This window comes from Chlorocebus sabaeus, chromosome 6, assembly GCF_047675955.1.
Source record: "Chlorocebus sabaeus isolate Y175 chromosome 6, mChlSab1.0.hap1, whole genome shotgun sequence".
In the NCBI taxonomy this organism is placed as follows: Eukaryota; Metazoa; Chordata; class Mammalia; order Primates; family Cercopithecidae; genus Chlorocebus; species Chlorocebus sabaeus.
Window position 1 is genome coordinate 6,359,305 of NC_132909.1, and position 17,035 is coordinate 6,376,339.

A 17,035-nucleotide genomic window follows, 5' to 3' on the forward strand; every position below is an offset into this window, starting at 1 on the left:
TTCCTTGTGAGCAGGACTGTTTCTAACATGGATATATCTTTATTAGATCAAAGGAAGGAACTCTGAGTACAGGAGAGGACAAGGGTCTTAACCCCAGGTGAGAAGGAATGATGAAGATAAATCATATGTTCCAATTCAGCATACCACAGAGGAGTCAGGATCTTTCAAACAGTAGCAACTCTCCAAGGTGAAACATCTGTAGACAAATTTAAGGGTTCTTATCCAAGATATCCAAAAGGATCTCACCTTTACCCATCTTACATGCTGTCCTTTATTTTTAGAGAATGAAGTTATTTTGTTCTTTTAATTGGGGTTATTCTGTGAATCCTATTCCTTCTCTGTTCTGCCCCTCTTGTGACAGAAATGAGTCTCTATTCAGGATTTTTAAAAAAGTGTTTTTTAAGAATAATACTAATCCTTAGAATTTTTTTTGGTTAGCTCCTTTCCTTCAATGGCAAAAGTAATTTTGATCAATTGTCCACTGGGTTATTCATGCACCTTCATTCATCTTCCAAATCTATATATAACTAATTTATATTTTGGTATCTGCTGTGGTATACACAATTGCCTACAAACTATCAAGGAATTTATAATTTAGGCAGAGATAAGACAGGAACACTTTTTAGAAAAGTATTCGTATCCTGTTTTATGTAAGGAAAATTGAGTCCTTTCCCCTTCCCACTCCAAATATGTCCCCTGAACAAGAAATTATCAGGACAATTTGATCTTTATATTGTACGTCTCTTTCAACTGATACAGGCATATGCATTTTTTAACTGCAGCTGCTGGAGGGTAGAATAGCTATGTGCATATAATCCAGCTTTTAAAAAAATGCTGGCTTGAAATTTTGCTTTGTTTCCCACTGCCATCATCCATGGTTCCTACATAAAGGAACAGTTTCAGGTAAAGAAAATAGATCATTCAAACTATTCTGAATGGTGTTTATGCCAACAATAAGACAAACCACAGGGTTAGGATGAGGACTACCTTCTAAATTAAGAGCATGGCCAATTGGTTACTCACAAGTTTTGAACTTCATTCCTCTGGGGTGATATTTATAAACAGATCCAAACTTGTGTTACATTATTAAATTAAATACATTTTTCCTTTTGAAGAGCTTCAGTAGTCTGAAATAACAAGTGAAGAAATTTGGAATCAAAGAAACACAAGAGCTAATCATATAATGATCTTGGTTGGGAATAGAAGACATATCAAAAAAGAGGGAAGAGGTACATTGTGTTACAAATTTAACCAATGATGTGTAACACTGACAACCCCTTTTAATTAGTCATTGACATATCAACTAGTGATTCAAGGTATATTGTCCTAAAATACACATCCTGTATATTATCTGCTGTATAATGATGTTAGATTTGTGATCGAAATCTCTAAAATATTCCTTTTCACAGGACTTATTTGCTCATGTGTTCTTTCATATTTTGCTGAAGATGTTCTAGTTACTATTTTCATAGTTTTATTTCTATGATTTCCTCTGAATATAAGGCAGAATGTACCACTAGCAACCCTGCCACATTCACAGCCTTCAAAGATCTTCCAACAGTTTCTCTCCTGTGAAAACCCCCTGATACCTACTAGGGTATTATTTCTGAACAAGGACTTTTCCATGATCATTATATTTCTGCCAACTATAAGCTCACTGATGATGTGATCTATGGTCACTGATGAGAGGATCTATCTTCCCATAAAAGACTTTCCCAGTCTGTACTTCATACTATTTTTCTCTGAGTATATGCTTATCAGCCATAAGGTTTTACTCAAGGGTTTTCCACCTTGAATGTATCACACTTTGCTCCTGTGTGTTTTTTGTGACATAGATGTAATTGATCACTGAAAGCACTACCACATTCACCGCATTCATAAGGTTTTTATTCTGTGCAAATTCTACCATCTGCTGAGACTGAACTTCTGGCAACAGGCTGGCTCACAATGGCTACTTTGCTATCTGCTTGGAACTCACTGTTAGTTAATGAAGTCTGAGCTGCCACAGAAGGCATCTGCATAGTCACCATGTTAACAGAGTCTTTATCCTGTATGAGATCACTTGTATGTGATAAGCTATGACTCTCTGAGAAAGGATTTTCCAATTTGACTGAACCTACACGTTTCTCTCTTGCATGCAGCATTCCCTTATGATAAACAAGGCATGACAAGTGGGAGAAAGCTTTCCCACAATCAGAGCATCCATAGGGTCTCTCCCCTGTATGAGTTCTCCGATGTCTGTTGAGACATGATTTATCTCTGAAGGCTTTCCCACAGTCACTGCATGTATAGGGTTTTTCTCCTGTGTGAATTCTCTGGTGGTTAATGAGACCCGACTTGTGTGAACAGGATTTTCCACACTCAGTACATACAAAGGGTGTCTTTCCTGTGTGAAATCTCTGATGGGATATTAAGCATGTTTTCTGGCTGAAGCCTTTCCCACATTCATTGCATACATAGGGTTTCTCTCCAGTGTGAGTACGTCGATGAATAAGGAGATTACCCTTTTGGATGAAGCCTTTTCCACATTCATTGCATATATAGGGTTTTTCTCCAGTATGAATTCGCTGATGTACAATGAGATTGCCCTTCTGAATGAAGCCTTTTCCACAATCACTGCATATATATGACTTCTCTCCTGTGTGAGCTTTCTGATGCGCATTGAGCTGTGATTTCCAGCGGAATGCTTTGTCACATTCAGTGCATTCATAGGGTTTCTCTCCTGTATGAGTTCTCTGGTGTTCAGTGAGCCTGGACTTTTTGGAGAAGGCTTTCCCACACAGGCCGCATCCATGTGGTTTCTCTCCTGTATGAACTCTCTGATGATTAATGAGCTGAGACTTCTTGATGAAGCCTTTTCCACAATCACTGCATATATATGATTTCTCTCCTGTATGAATTTTCTGGTGCACATTGAGCTGTGATTTCCAGCGGAATGCTTTGTCACATTCAGTGCATTCATAGGGTTTCTCTCCCGTGTGATTTCTCTGGTGTTCAGTGAGCCCGGACTTTCTGGAGAAGGCTTTCCCACATATACTGCATCCATGAGGTTTCTCTCCAGTGTGAACTCTCTGATGATAGATGAGGCGAGACTTCTTGCGGAAAGCCTTCCCGCACTCAGTGCATACATGGGGTTTATCTGTCTTTTGAGTTTGCTGATGCTTAATGAACTGTGAATTTGTATTCGTAGAATTTCCACCTTCGGGGAAGTTCATTTCATTATGAAATTGTTCATGCTTGGCATGAAGGAAGGATTTCCCATCTCTATTAACCCCCACAGACTTCTTGATTTCATACCTTTTGTTCTGGTTGATTAAACTTAAATTTGATTTCAGTATTTTCCCATGTAAGTCAAATGTATCATGATTTTGCCTTAAAGGAAAATCACTTTTCCTCTGATGAATGATGTTTCCAAATGCATGTTTATGGCATTGTTCCACTCTCTTCAGACATCTTTGGTTTTGTGAGTGCATCTGTAGACGATTGTCAACTTTCTTGATTTCTAGGAAAGAAGAGAACAATAAATCTTTGCATGAGCATGGAATAGAACTGTTTCACAAATAGCTTTGTACAGGCTGGCTCTACTGACCACACTATTTCCCTGGTTTAAAAAACTCCAAGTAGATATGTCTATTGTCACTTGGATAAGAATAAACCATTATAATTTAAACAAAGAAAACAAAAAATAAAAGCAGTCAGTATATAAACAAGGTAAATTTCTCAGGAAATGGCAAGTTAATTCCTGCTCACACTCATGCCTGAAACCTTACTATCATCTTTCATTTGTATGTTTGTCTCACACCCTTTGTCTACTTCAATAGGAAATTCCATATGTCCTCCTTTATAAATATATAGTAATCCCTCATCTATGGGCGATATGTTCCAAGACCCCCCCACCATGGATGCCTGAAACTTTGAATCATACTAAACCCTATATCCATTATGTTTTTTCCTATACAGTGCATATACACCTATAATAAAGTTTATAAACTAGGCAGAGCAAGAGATTAACAATAACAAATCATGAAATAGAAGAATTATAACAATAGGCCAGCATCACACTCTTGAGCATTGGAGACATTATTAAGTAAAACAAGGGTTACTTAAACACAAGCGCTGTGATACCTTGACAGTTGATCTGATAATCAAGATAGTTACTAAGCGACACAGGTGGGTAGGGTACACAGCATGGATATGCTGGACAAAAAAATGATTCCTGTTCTAGGATAGAGCAAGATGGTGCAAGATTTCATGCTCCTTGGAATGGTGGGCAATGTGATTAAGAATTGTTTATTTCTGGAATTTCCCATTTAACATTTCCAGGCCATAGTTGACTGCAGGTAACTGAAACTGTAGAAAGAGAAACTGCGGATAACAGGGGACTCCTGTATTCTGCAACTAACTAACACTCACCCCCTCTACCTAGGTGGAAGAGAATCACTCTGTCTGGTACTATAGCAATAGCCTCCCAAGTGGACTTCAGGTTTCAACCTCTGCCTTCTCCTGTATACTTTCTACAAAGTAGTCAAAGTGATCCTTTTAAATATAAATGATGTCATGTCACTGTTCTATTCAAAACTCCCTCATGTTTCCTCATCTCATAATTTTTTTAAAAAAGTCATGGCCAGATGTGGTGGCTCACGCCTGTAATCCCAGCACTTTGGGAGGCCGAGGCATGCAGATCAGAAGGTCAGGAGATCAAGACCATCCTGGCCAACATGGTAAAACCCCGTCTCTACTAAAAATACAAAAATTAGCTGGGCATGGTGGCATGCAACTGTAGTCCCAGCTACTCGGGAGGCTGAGGCAGGAGAATTGCTTGAATCAGGTTGAATCACGGAGGCAGAGGTTACAATGAGCCAAGATCGTGCCACTGCACTCCAGCCTGGCGACAGAGAGAGACTCTGTCTCAAAAAAAAAAAAAAAAAAAAAATCAAGTCATTAAAATGTCCTTGAAAGGTCATAGACCTGCTATCCCAAACTCCAGATCCCATCACACTGTCTTTACCTCCATATTATCTCCAACCACTGCCGCTCTTGTTCACTCTTCTGTATTCACACAGGCTTCCTTAAAGTTCCTCAAACGCACACCTGCCTTGGGCCTTTGGACCTGCTATTTTGTCTACTTGGAAGGTAATTCACCTGAGGGATGTACTCACATCTCTCATACAGCTGCTCAAAGGCATCTCACCAAAGACCCATTCCCACTCCCGGCATCCCTCATTATGCTTTGTTATTGATCTTCCCAGCATTTTTCACCACAAGACATTTATCCATTTTGATTAATTTCGTGCCTCTTCCTTTTAGCATGTAATCTCCAAGAAGAATTTTGTTGTTGTTTTAGATGTTCGCAGCTGTCAGGGCCCGTATGTAATAGGCTATCAAAAAATATTTAAGGCAATGAAACAAGGAAAGTATGGGACACACTGGGGAGACTACTTCAAATGTAGCGCTTTAAATATAGTTGGCTTTGAATTTATGAAAAGGAAAAGGAAAGCAAACTCTGTGTAGGCAAGATGATAACATATCATGGAGATTCAACTAGAATATCACTTGACAGATGAGAAATTTCCATCTTATATGACTGCTATGATTCACTGGGACTCAATGCCATCAGACTATGGTAAGAACAGAAAAGCTTTAAGGGAATAAGCCCAGCAATATAATTTAAGAGAAACTAAATAATGGGCAGAATTAATGATTCCAAAAGGAAATTGAAGCAAAGCAGGCATGAGGTTTAGTAATCTGGTTTGGGTTGGAAAGAGAATGAGAATTCTTCAAAAATCAATTAAATACGGGAGCTGAGGAGGCAGGGAAGTTTAAAGGTAGCCCTATGGTGGCCAGGTCGACTCAAGGAGTTGACATGCAAGTGGGTAAAAAATATGGTACAAACATGTAAGTTAGGAAATATTAAGGGAGATGTCAATCTGAGAGTCTCCATAGAGAACAAGAACTTAAGTCATCAGAATGAAGGAAACTTTTAAAGGATATGAGAACAGAGCAAAATAAATGGAAAACAGAACCTCTGGAGGACCTCAGAGTGGGAGAAAAAAGAGAAGCTAAGGAAGCAAATACATGCAAAGCAACAGACCAAGTTACTAAGGGGGCACAGAGTCCAAGATAGTGTGGGAAGACCTTAGGAAAAAAAATCAACATTATCTAAAGGGGCAGAAAGGTATAGTGGCCAGGAGAGAGAGCTGATATTCAAGATCACTCTTTGGAGACAGACATGGAAGGAGGAATTTCATAGGAAAAGAAGTATAATGAACAGGTAGAGATGCTCTGATGGGGGAACAAGAAATGATGAGATTTGAGAATCCTAAAAAGGAAGAAACCTTGAGAAAAACAAATCAAACCTAGATTAAAAGAAGAGTGATGAGGCCGGGCGTGGTGACTCACACCTATAATTCCAGCACTTTGGGAGGCCGAAGCAGGTGGATCACCAGAGGTCAGGAGTTCAAGATCATCCTGGTCAACTTGGTGAAACCCCATCTCCACTGAAAATACAAAAAAACTTAGCTGGGTATAGTGGTGGGTGCCTGTATCCCAGCTACTGGGGAGACTGAGGCAGGAGAATTGCTTCAACTAGGAGGCAGAGGATGCAGTGAGCCGAGATTGCACCACTGGGCTCCAGCCTGGGTGACAGAGTGAGACTCCATCTCAAAAAATAAAATAAAATAAAAAGTAAACAGCGATGAAATCCAAGAGGAGATAAAGAGGTAGATGTTCCTCTAAACACCTGAAGGAGAAAGAGCTTTTGTATAGGGAGAGGGATACATGGAAGCCCTGTCCACACAGCCTCAGATGCCCTGACAGCTCAGACACCGCTGAACAACTATCATGTGACTTGCTAGCCACCCTCCTTGCTAGCTCTCACCCTGAACTCACCTGGACAGATTTGGCTGTGGATTTCATTTTCTACCATCCATGGTTCTCCTTGTTCCAACTTGGAGAGTGCATCTGGCTTGCTGGCTTGATACCCTGTTCATAGGAAATGATAGACAACTTAGGCTCCCTGAATTAAGCTGCGGTCTATCAACATGGGACCATGTTCTGTATTAGGAACTATGTAATTTATGTGTCTGCAAAGCAAAGGGATTTTCCCTCTGAAGGGGGCACATTATACTCTTTTATCTGGGGCTACGGAGAGGACAGATCTACCACTTGAGAGCACCACAGGCCCTCCACAGCTTTTGAAAGCTGAGAAAGCAAAGGCCTTTGACTGGGTACTATCTGAGTGACACAGGGCAGCTGTCCTCACCCACTGACACCAGGTTGCTATAGTTCTCCAACATCACGTCCCGGTACAGGTCCTTCTGAGCAGGGCCGAGGAGCTGCCACTCTTCCCAGGTGAACTCCACAGCCACATCCTCCAGGGTCAGTGATTCCTGTAATAAGAGAGTCCTGCTTAATATGAAGTATTTCTCTTATTTATATGGAAGCAATGTGAAGGACATTGTTCTGCTCATTTTCACCAAATAGTCTGCATCTATATATCTAGGTGCTATGATTTTTTAAAAAATACATTGTTGGCCGGGCGCGGTGGCTCACGCCTGTAACCCCAGCACTTTGGGAAGCCGAGACGGGCGGATCACGAGGTCAGGAGATCGAGACCATCCTGGCTAACACGGTGAAACCCCATCTCTACTAAAAAAATACAAAAATTAGCCGGGTGCGGTGGCGGGCGCCTGTAGTCCCAGCTACACGGGAGGCTGAGGCAGGAGAATGGCTTGAACCTGGGAGGCGGAGCTTGCAGTGAGTGGAGATCGCGCCACTGCACTCCAGCCTGGGCGACAGAGCGAAACTCTGTCTCAAAAACAACAACAACAACAACAAAAAATTGTCATAGAGGCAAAAATCCATCTCCAAAGTCTATCTATATTCAAAATCTATCTCTAGCAAAATATTCTGTAATTGTGTAATTATCAATCATTTAACAAATCAGAAGTTTCTGTAAGAACCAATCATTTAATCCTCTTGCTAATCCTTTTTTTTTTGGAACACATATTTGCCAGACACTAAATATATTTTAGCAATATCAGGATGAATAAAGCATACTCCTTTATTCACCATGAATCTTCAATGAATCTTCATGTGCACTATCAGAATCAACCAGGAAGAAACCCCAAACACTACAAGATATTACATAATAAATAAGTGTATTTTATATGTTAGGAGGAATAAAAGAATCTTTCCAAAACATGTCCAAAGAACAAGAGACAATTAAGTATTATTACCCCCTACTGCTAAATATGACTGGCTTAAAAAATAAATAAATAGGCCAGGCATGGTGGCTCACGCCTGTAATCCCAGCACCTTGGGAGGCCTAGGTGGACGGATCACCTGAGGTCAGCAGTTCGAGACCAGATTGCCCAAAATGGCAAAACCCCATCTTTACTAAAAATACAAAAATTAGCCAGGCATGGTGGCACATGCCTGTAATCCCAGCTACTTGGGAGACTGAGGCAGGAGAATCACTTGAACCCAGGAGGCAAAGGTTGCAGTGAGCCGAGATCATGCCACTGTACTCCAGCCCGGGTGACAGAGCGAGACTCCATCTCAAAATAAATAAATAAATAATAAAAAAATAAAAAATATTATTCAAAAACCATACACACACGTATGGTTTTGAAGTATTTATATTTACATTATCAGGCATGTAAGCAGCCCAACTGAAGAGATAGTCAATGAACTGGTAAGTAGATCTGAAAAAACTACCAAAAATGAAACAAAAGGACAGAATGATGCAATATATAAAAGACAGATTAATAAATACAGAGGATAGGTAAGGTCTAGCATGTACCAATTTAGTTTGTGAAAGAGCAAATACAAGATTCAATTCTGACACCAACTCCTGGAAGACCCATAGGTTAAGGTTTCAGTCCCACAAGACCAACCTTACTTCAGACAGCAGTCACAAGTGTGAGGTCCCCAGGTTACAAAGACTTTTGTCCCTTGGCTACAAATGTGGGGATTTCTGCAACCCACCTTGAGGTTCAATAATCTACTAGAACAACTCACAGAACTCAGGAAAGCACTTTACTATTACTGGTTTATTTACAACCCAGGAACAACCCAATGGAAAAGCTGCACAGGGCACGGTATGGTGCTGTATGGGCATAAATTTCCACGCTCTCTCTGCATGCGCAAACTTCCCAGCACCTCAATGTGTTCACCAACCCAGCTCTCCAAACCCCGCTGTTTAGGGGTTTTTATGTTACACAGGCATGGTTGAATAAATCATTGGCCACTGGTGACTGAACTCAATCTCCAGCCTCTCTCTACTCCCTGGAGATTAGGGGTAGGACTGAAAGTTCCAAGCTTCTAATCAAGGCTTGGTCTTTCTGGCAACCAGTCTCCATACTGAAGCTACCTAGGGGTCCACTGAGAGTAGTCTCACTAGAAAAAAAGAGCACCAGGCATAGTGGCTCACAGCTGTAGTCCCAGAACTTTGGGAGGCCAAGGGAGACAGATTGCTTCAGCTCGGGAGTTAGAGACCAGTCTGTGCAACATGGTGAAACCCTATCTCGACAAAAAAAATACAAAAAATTAGCTGGGCCTGGTGGCACACACTCCCAGCTAGTTGGGAGGCTGAGATGGGATGATTGCTTGAGCCCAGGAGGCCGAGGCTGCAGTGAGCCGAGATTGCACCACTGCACTCCAGCTGGGTGACAAAGTGAGACCCTGTCTCAAAAAAAAAAAAAAAAAGACCCTTATCATTCAGGAAATTCCAAGGGTTTTAGGAGCTCTATGCCAGGAACTGCAGACAAAGACCAAATATCTTTCTGTGATACCACATGTGAACAATATAGTCCCGATCCTACTTTGCCTAGATGTTGAAATTAAAATCTAAATTTACTGATGCACAAATCCTAGTTTACCAATTTATACTTTTTCACTTAATTCAATTGACTTTTAAAGTCTTCCAGAAATCAATCATGTGATGAAGGAAAGAATAAAACAAACCAAAAGTCACCTGGGACTTGATCATTTTCTTCCGTTACTGGGAAATAGCCAGTAAGTAGGATGCTGTGTCTGGAGTCTCTCCTTGAGCTGCCCTCAATTTCTGGCTAGAAATCTTGGTCTCTGGTGAATTATATCCCTGCAAAAGATGGGATCCAGGTCCTGGAACCTCCTCCTCACCTCACTTGAAGTGTCTCGCCCCTGGAGTTAGGTACTGCGGGCTGAAGAGTAAATTTATTTGAGTGTACATTCCCTGCAGGCCCAGGTGCTGTCACTGCTGCTGTGTACTCACCTTAATGCAAGGCCATCTCTAACTGTCCCTTTATTTGGGGCCCCAGAAGTTTTTACCCACCCTGGGGCAACAACAAATCCTGGGGCAACAAAATATAACATTCTATATGTATGAGAGACTTCTTAGATCAGGTTTTAGAAAAAGGACAGAGAAGGTGAGGATTTGGATATTTATTTCTTTAAAACCACATGTCCACATGACTGGTCAAAAGTCATCATACACCTCACATGTAGGCATGCCTCAGTTTGAAGACAAATGTACTAAGCCAAGCAGAGGCACTGTCTTATTTCTCATTACTACCTACTGCGTTATATCCTTATAAGGTATCAATCATTATTTTCCATTCCAATATTGACCTAAGGCTTACAGATTTAACTATATTGTCCAAACGCAGAAGTAAAATCTGAACCGACACGGCCTGTCTCCAAGAACATGACCTTAGCCACTCTGAATTCCTTTGGACCGCATACCGTCATCATACATCTTAGCTCTCTTTGCCACTACCTTGAGGGAGTTTCATTCATCATGGAAGATGGCCAATGTCACAGACATATAATGTGACCTTCTGAAATCAGCACTGCCAACAGTGACACAGGCACAAAGACAAATGGAAAAGCTGCACGCTACACCCCTGGCCTGAAAGCAGCAGGTCAGAGAGTGGCAGCCCCAGAGGCTTTCTTTAGGCCCAATTCTAAAACTCAAGTAAGAGACTCACATGGTGAGAGCATCAACTGGATGGAGTCACCCTGAGCTTTCCTTCTACCTGGATGGAATCATTGTAACAAGCTCCCGGTGGCCCTCCTGCATGCTCCAAACCCACAGGGCCTGCACTGACTCATCCTCTAACCCACAGCTGCAAATGCTCCCCTTCCGTCTGCAGTCTCAGAAGCACATAATTGTGGCAAGAGATGTTTCACACTTTTCTTCTTAGAATGCCACCAGTGGAAAGGTGCGGAACCCAAATGATCTAATATTCCTGGGCAGGAGGCGGTGGATGCAACATTTCAGTGACATCCAGGGTATGCATTTCAAATGGCAAGGCTTCCTTTCCCATGAGCTTCCACAGCCCCTTTCCCAGGAATAGCTGAAGAGCTTCTACTTCATTTTTGACCCGTACGAGCTTTCTGGAGAATGTAATCGCACCTGTTTGCTCCAGTGGCTAGGTCCTTTCCCTGGAGGAGTACATTTCCTGAAAACTCAGGTATGTATAGGAAGCCATAAAGAAAATTTCCATAAATTCTAAAGCATCATTACCAAACAGGACATGTTCACAAATCATCATCATATGAAAGAAACAACAAAGAAAAGTATATTTAAAAAAAAACAAAACAAAACAAGACTATGTATTAATTTTGGATATGTACACATTTAATAAAACATGTATTATATGAAATTAGTTCAAGAGAATAGTTATCCCTAGAGACGGAGGAGAGGAAAGGGGGTGGATTAGAGGATATCACTGAAGGTGCACTTGCATCAGCTTATTTCTTTTTTAAAAGTACCAACAACAGAAAAAACAAAATCAAGTATACTGTGGAGGAAAATCTCATTGAATAAAAATGGCAGAGTAGGTAGGTCCAAGGGTCCGTCCCTCTACATAAAAATCAAAAACTCAAGTAAAAAAACTATCAAAAAATCAAGTAAAAACAATAAAAAATGAAACAAAAACTTGGTCAGGACTCTGAAAAATAGTCAAAGGTTCACAACAACAGAGCAAATGTTGAGTCAAAAAAAAAGGCAACTGGCCAGGCACGGTGGCTCATGCCTGCGTATAATCCCAGCACTTTGGGAGGCGGAGGCAGGAGGATCACTTGAGGCCAGGAGTTCAAGACCAACCTGGCCAATATGGTGAAACCCCATCTCTACTAAAAATATAAAAAGTGGCCGGGTGTGGTGGCACATGTCTGTAGTCACAGCTACTCAAGAGGCTGAGGCAGGAGAATCATTTGAACCTGGCAGGTGGAGGTTGCAGTGAGCTGAGATCACGCCACTGCACTCCAGTTTGGGCAACAGAGCTAGATTCCATCTCAAAGAAACAAAACAAACAGCAACAAAACGGTGACTTAAAAATAGTAGGAAAGTTCTGTGCCATTTTTACTTGTCTTTGCTCCACCCCCTCCCCAGCTCAGTGATGGTCTTAAACATTGCGGCCGACATCCCCAGTGTGGGATCCTGGATTCAGGCCCTGGAGGGAACAGAATAGACTTTATTCACAAATAATTTTGTTTAGCTGGGTGGAGTGGCTCACGCCGGTAATCCCAGCACTTTGGGAGGTTGAGGTGGGAGGATCACTTGAGCCCAGGAGTTTGAGTCTGCGGTGATCCATGATCTCATCACTGTACTCCACCCTGGGTGACAGAGTGAGACCCTGTCTCAAAAATAAAAATAAAAAATTGATTGTTGTCTTTTCTAACTACCTGAAGGACCTACGCAACAGGCCCTTTCCTGTTTTGGAACTCACTCAGGGAGGAAAAGTAATGGGCATTTCTCAAAAACTCTGTGAAGCAGAACAACAACCTTCAGCTGCCTGGGGCAAAAGATTACACTTGAGCCATAGAGGAAAGGTTGAGAGAAAAAGCTAGGAGGAATGTGTCTTGGGGAAATCATGCCATTCAAAAGCACTCGTATAGACTGAGGAATTTATAAAGCCACATGCATGCACAGAGGAGTATGTTGGCTGAGAAAAGACCTGAGAAGACTCTAAACGTTCCTTCTAGTTGATGTCTACAGGTTCAGTACAAGCAGGAAGTGAAGGGTAAGGCAGGTTTATAGATGCCCTGGCTAATCATTAAAGGAGTAGCCCAGCACACAATCCACAACCACAAAAACATTATACTAAGTGAAAATGTCAGACACTCAGGTGCAGGAGCTCACACCTGTAATCCCAGCACTTTGGGAGGCCAAGGCGGGCAGATTGCTTTGAGCTCAGATTGCTTTGAGCTCTTCAAGACCAGCCTGGGCAACATGAAGAAACTCCATCTCTATAAAAAGTTAAAAAATTAGCCAGGCATGGTGGTGTGCGCCTATAATCCCAGCTATTAGGGTGGCTGAGGCACGAGAATTGCTTGAGCCTAGGAGGCAGAGGTTGCAGTGAGCCAAGAGTACACCACCGCACTCCAGCCTGGGCAACAGAGTGCGACCCTGTCTCAAAAAAAAGAAAATATCAGACACTAAATGTCACGTTATATGATTTCATTTATATAAAATACCCAGATTAGGTAAATGCATAGAGACAGAAAGCACACTGGCCGGGTGCGGTGGCTCATGCCTGTAATCCCAGGACTTTGGGAGGCCAAGGCGGGCAGATCATCTGAGATCAGGAGTTCGAGACTAGCCCGACCAACATAGAGAAACCCAGTCTCTACTAAAAATACAAAATTAGCCGGGTGTGGTGGCACATGCCTGTAATCCTAGCTGAGGCAGGAGAATTGCTTGAACCCGGGAGGCAGAGGCTGTGGTGAGGTGAGATCAAGCCATTGCACTTCAGCCAGGGCAACAAGAGTGAAACTCTGTCTCAAAAAAAAAAAAAAAATGTTGGGAGCTGAAAAGGCCAAAGGGATGGTGATCAACTCAGCATTCCACTGGAGGCTACATGATCAAACAGCAAACTGTTTATCATAAGTACAGAATGTGGGCAAACTTGCTTCTGTACCTGTCCCAGAAAGTTTGCTGAGGGCCATCACTCCCTGGCGCCAGGCTCCTTGAGGCCATCTATGGGGACATCTAGAACCTATTGTTAAAGGAATGCAGTCTCACAAGCCTGCTGTGAACCAAAGGGCCCGACTGACAATTACTCAACAATCACCTGCCTCCCCCCCAAACCCCCCCTTTCTCTCTATCTCTTTTGGCTAATAAATACAGAGGGCTGCGTAAAGCTCAGGGCCCTTGTCCACTAGAGGCAAGGTGCCCCCACCCCTTCTTCCAAATATACTATTTTATCTTTGTCTTTTATTCTAGCGTTTGCCCTGCTTTGTTCAGTCCACCAGGGATTGTGGTTGGTTACAAGTGGCGCCCCGAACAGCGACAGAATCAGGCACTCTACAAAAAGAGACAGAAAGCACATGGGTAGTTGCCAGTGTCTACTGGAGGGGAGAATGTGAAGTGACTGCAAGTAGTGGTTGTACAACAAAAGGGTACGGGGCTTCTTTTTAAGTGATGAAAATGTTCTAAAATTGACTTTGGTGATGACTGCACATAGTAAAAGCTGTCAGTAGAACTTAATTACTTAGTTATGATAAACCTACTAAAATATTTAGGGGCAAATGTATGAATGTCTGCAACTTACTTTGAAATGCCCCCAAAAAACAAAGCAATATTTCACAAGATGGATAAATGTGACCGGGTGAGGTGGCTCACACCTGGAATCCCAGCACTTTAGGAGGCGAAGGAGAGAGGATCACTTGAGGTCAGGAGTTCAAGATCAGTCTGGACAACATAGTGAGATGCCATCTCTACAAAAAGAAAAAAAGATGGAGTAATGATGAGTAGAAGGATGATATACAGATAGATATGTAATAAAAGAAACACAATAAAATGATGATAAAATCCAGGTGGTAGGCATACAGGTATTCAATTGTAAAGTTCTTTAAATCGTGTTATATGCTTGAAAAGTTTTGTAACCTGGAGAACAGGGAAGCTTGTCAGTAAGGTGACCAAAAACAATGTAAATATTTTATAAACTAATTGCTCTTCTATGTAAGAGTAAATTGGAAGAGAACAGAAAGGTCAAAAATAAAAATACACCATTTACAATTGCAAAAAAATTAAAAACCAAGGTGCTGATAAGGGTCAGGGAGAAACATGTTTGGGTAAACACAGAATCATAACCAGTTCTTAAAAGTGATAAGTGAACTTTTTAAGTCTTAAAATTCTATCTAAATATATCCATATACTTAGTGATTCAAGTCGCAATGGTGCAGTTTTGCCTCTTGATGGTATACTATTACAGAAATCTTAAAAAAAGTTTTTAAACAAAAACATGTATGATATGTTTAGTATAAGAATGTTATAATATAAAATAAGGCAAATTATACCAATGTTTCAGTAGTTTATCTGAATTGTGAAAAATCAAGCATAGAAAACAAATTAAAATATACGAAAATCTTATCAAAAGTCATTACTGGGGAACACATTTTGGGATAAGAGAGATGTTGTTTTACTTGTGTCAGAACCTGAAAGAAAATATTTATGTGTGTGTATACATACATTCACACAGTAAACTTGAGGAAGAAAGACGAAAATCTTTATCTTTAATAGAAACCTTATCATTTTCTTTTTTTGTTTTTTTCCTTTTTTTTTTTTTTCTTCTTTCTTTCTTTCTTTTTTTCTGTTGAGACAGGGCCTCACTCTGTTGCCCAAGCTGGAGTGCAGTGGCTCAATCATAGTTCACTGCAGCCTAGACCTCCCAAGGGTCAGGTGATCCTCCCACCTCAGCCTGGCGAGTAGCTGGGACTACAGGCGTGTGTCACCACACCCAGTTAATTTTTGTATTTTTTTGGAGAGACAGGCTGTGTTGTTCAGGCTAGTCTGCAACTCCTAGGCTCAAGCAATCCGCCCACCTTGGCCTCCCAAATGCTGGGAATACAGGTGTGAACCACCGCGCCAGATTTGATTAATCTTTGATCTTCCCCAAGGTTTCCTATTTACCAGGATGAGAGGAAGGAGAGATGTGAGAAGTCAAATGAGGTCTGTAAACTAGTCCTTGCAGAGAAACTTAAAAGGGACTGAGAGGGAATTACCGTTGGACTTCAACACACACACCAATCAGCATGCCTCGGCTGCCAAGGCTTCAGCCTTCACAAGCGTCTCCACGACTCTCACATCTAGACCTCCCTAACACTGGTCACACCCCCTAAGATTAATCCCAAAACCTGGACCACACACCCAGGTTCACATGAACCCAGGCTCCTCCTCACTGAGTCACATATTAAATCCTAATTACAGCCTGGAGCGAAGGTTCACGCCCCGTAATCCCAGCACTTTGGGAGGCCAAGGTGAAAGGATCGTTTGAGGCCAGGAGTTGGAGACCAGCCTGGGCAACATAGTGAGGCCCCCATCTCTGCAATAAGTAGATAGATAGATAGATAGATAGATAGATAGATAGATAGATAGATAGATAGATAGACAGATAGCTAACTAGATAGATAGATCTCTGCAATAAGTAGATAGATAGATAGATAAGATAGATAATTAGATAGATAGGCGTGGTGGCGCTCACCTGTAGTCCAAGCTACTCGGGAAAGCTGAGGTGGGAAGATCACCTGAGCCCCGGGAGATGGAGGCTGCAGTGAGCCACGATCGCGCCACTGCACTCAAGCCTGTGTGACAGAGCGAGACCCTGTCTCAAAAATAAATAAATAAAATCCCGAATCCGCGGCAGACACCGTTTTCCTTGACAAAAACCACTCCTCACTCCAGTCCTCAACCACCGAGCCCTACAGAGTGACCCGTAAAGGCACCAAACCCTGATCACGGACTTCCAAGCGTTGCGCTCGACAGACTGACCACTGACCACTGGGATCCCTCAGGGCTGAATCCGGAGACGCCCCAACCCCAATATCCCGACTCCCACTTGCTCCAGCTTCCCCCACAAACTCCACGACTCCGCACTAAACGGACGCTCACAGACACCCTCCTTCCCTCATCCTGACAGACGGACCCACACACAGACCTGATTTTCCGGGGAACCCACCGACACTTCCCAGAGCCTGCACTTTTCCTGAATTCTTCCACTTCTGGGCCCTCCCACAGCCTCCAAACCGGCCTACGGCGGCCGACGAA

The 17,035-nt window shown here is 42.1% G+C and overlaps 1 protein-coding gene across 10 annotated transcripts; it reads right to left on the reverse strand.

The window, feature by feature from the left end:
- Window positions 1-1,865: 1,865 nt before the first annotated feature.
- ZNF613 (zinc finger protein 613) lies at window positions 1,866-17,022 on the reverse strand. 10 transcript variants are annotated; one of them, XM_073016095.1, is made up of 7 exons: window positions 16,926-17,022; window positions 16,473-16,572; window positions 14,614-14,706; window positions 9,977-10,102; window positions 7,262-7,388; window positions 6,889-6,981; window positions 1,866-3,502 (listed from the first exon to the last, which is right to left on the reverse strand). In XM_073016095.1, the coding sequence occupies exons 4-7, from the start codon at window positions 9,989-9,991 to the stop codon at window positions 1,887-1,889; spliced, it is 1,851 nt and encodes a 616-aa protein (XP_072872196.1). In that variant the 5' UTR covers window positions 9,992-10,102; window positions 14,614-14,706; window positions 16,473-16,572; window positions 16,926-17,022; the 3' UTR covers window positions 1,866-1,886. The 10 variants fall into 10 exon arrangements, with proteins under 10 accessions (XP_072872196.1, XP_072872194.1, XP_072872193.1 ...); XM_073016093.1 differs by having other exon boundaries at window positions 9,977-10,184; XM_073016092.1 differs by having other exon boundaries at window positions 14,541-14,706.
- Between the last annotated feature and the right edge of the window lie 13 nt (window positions 17,023-17,035).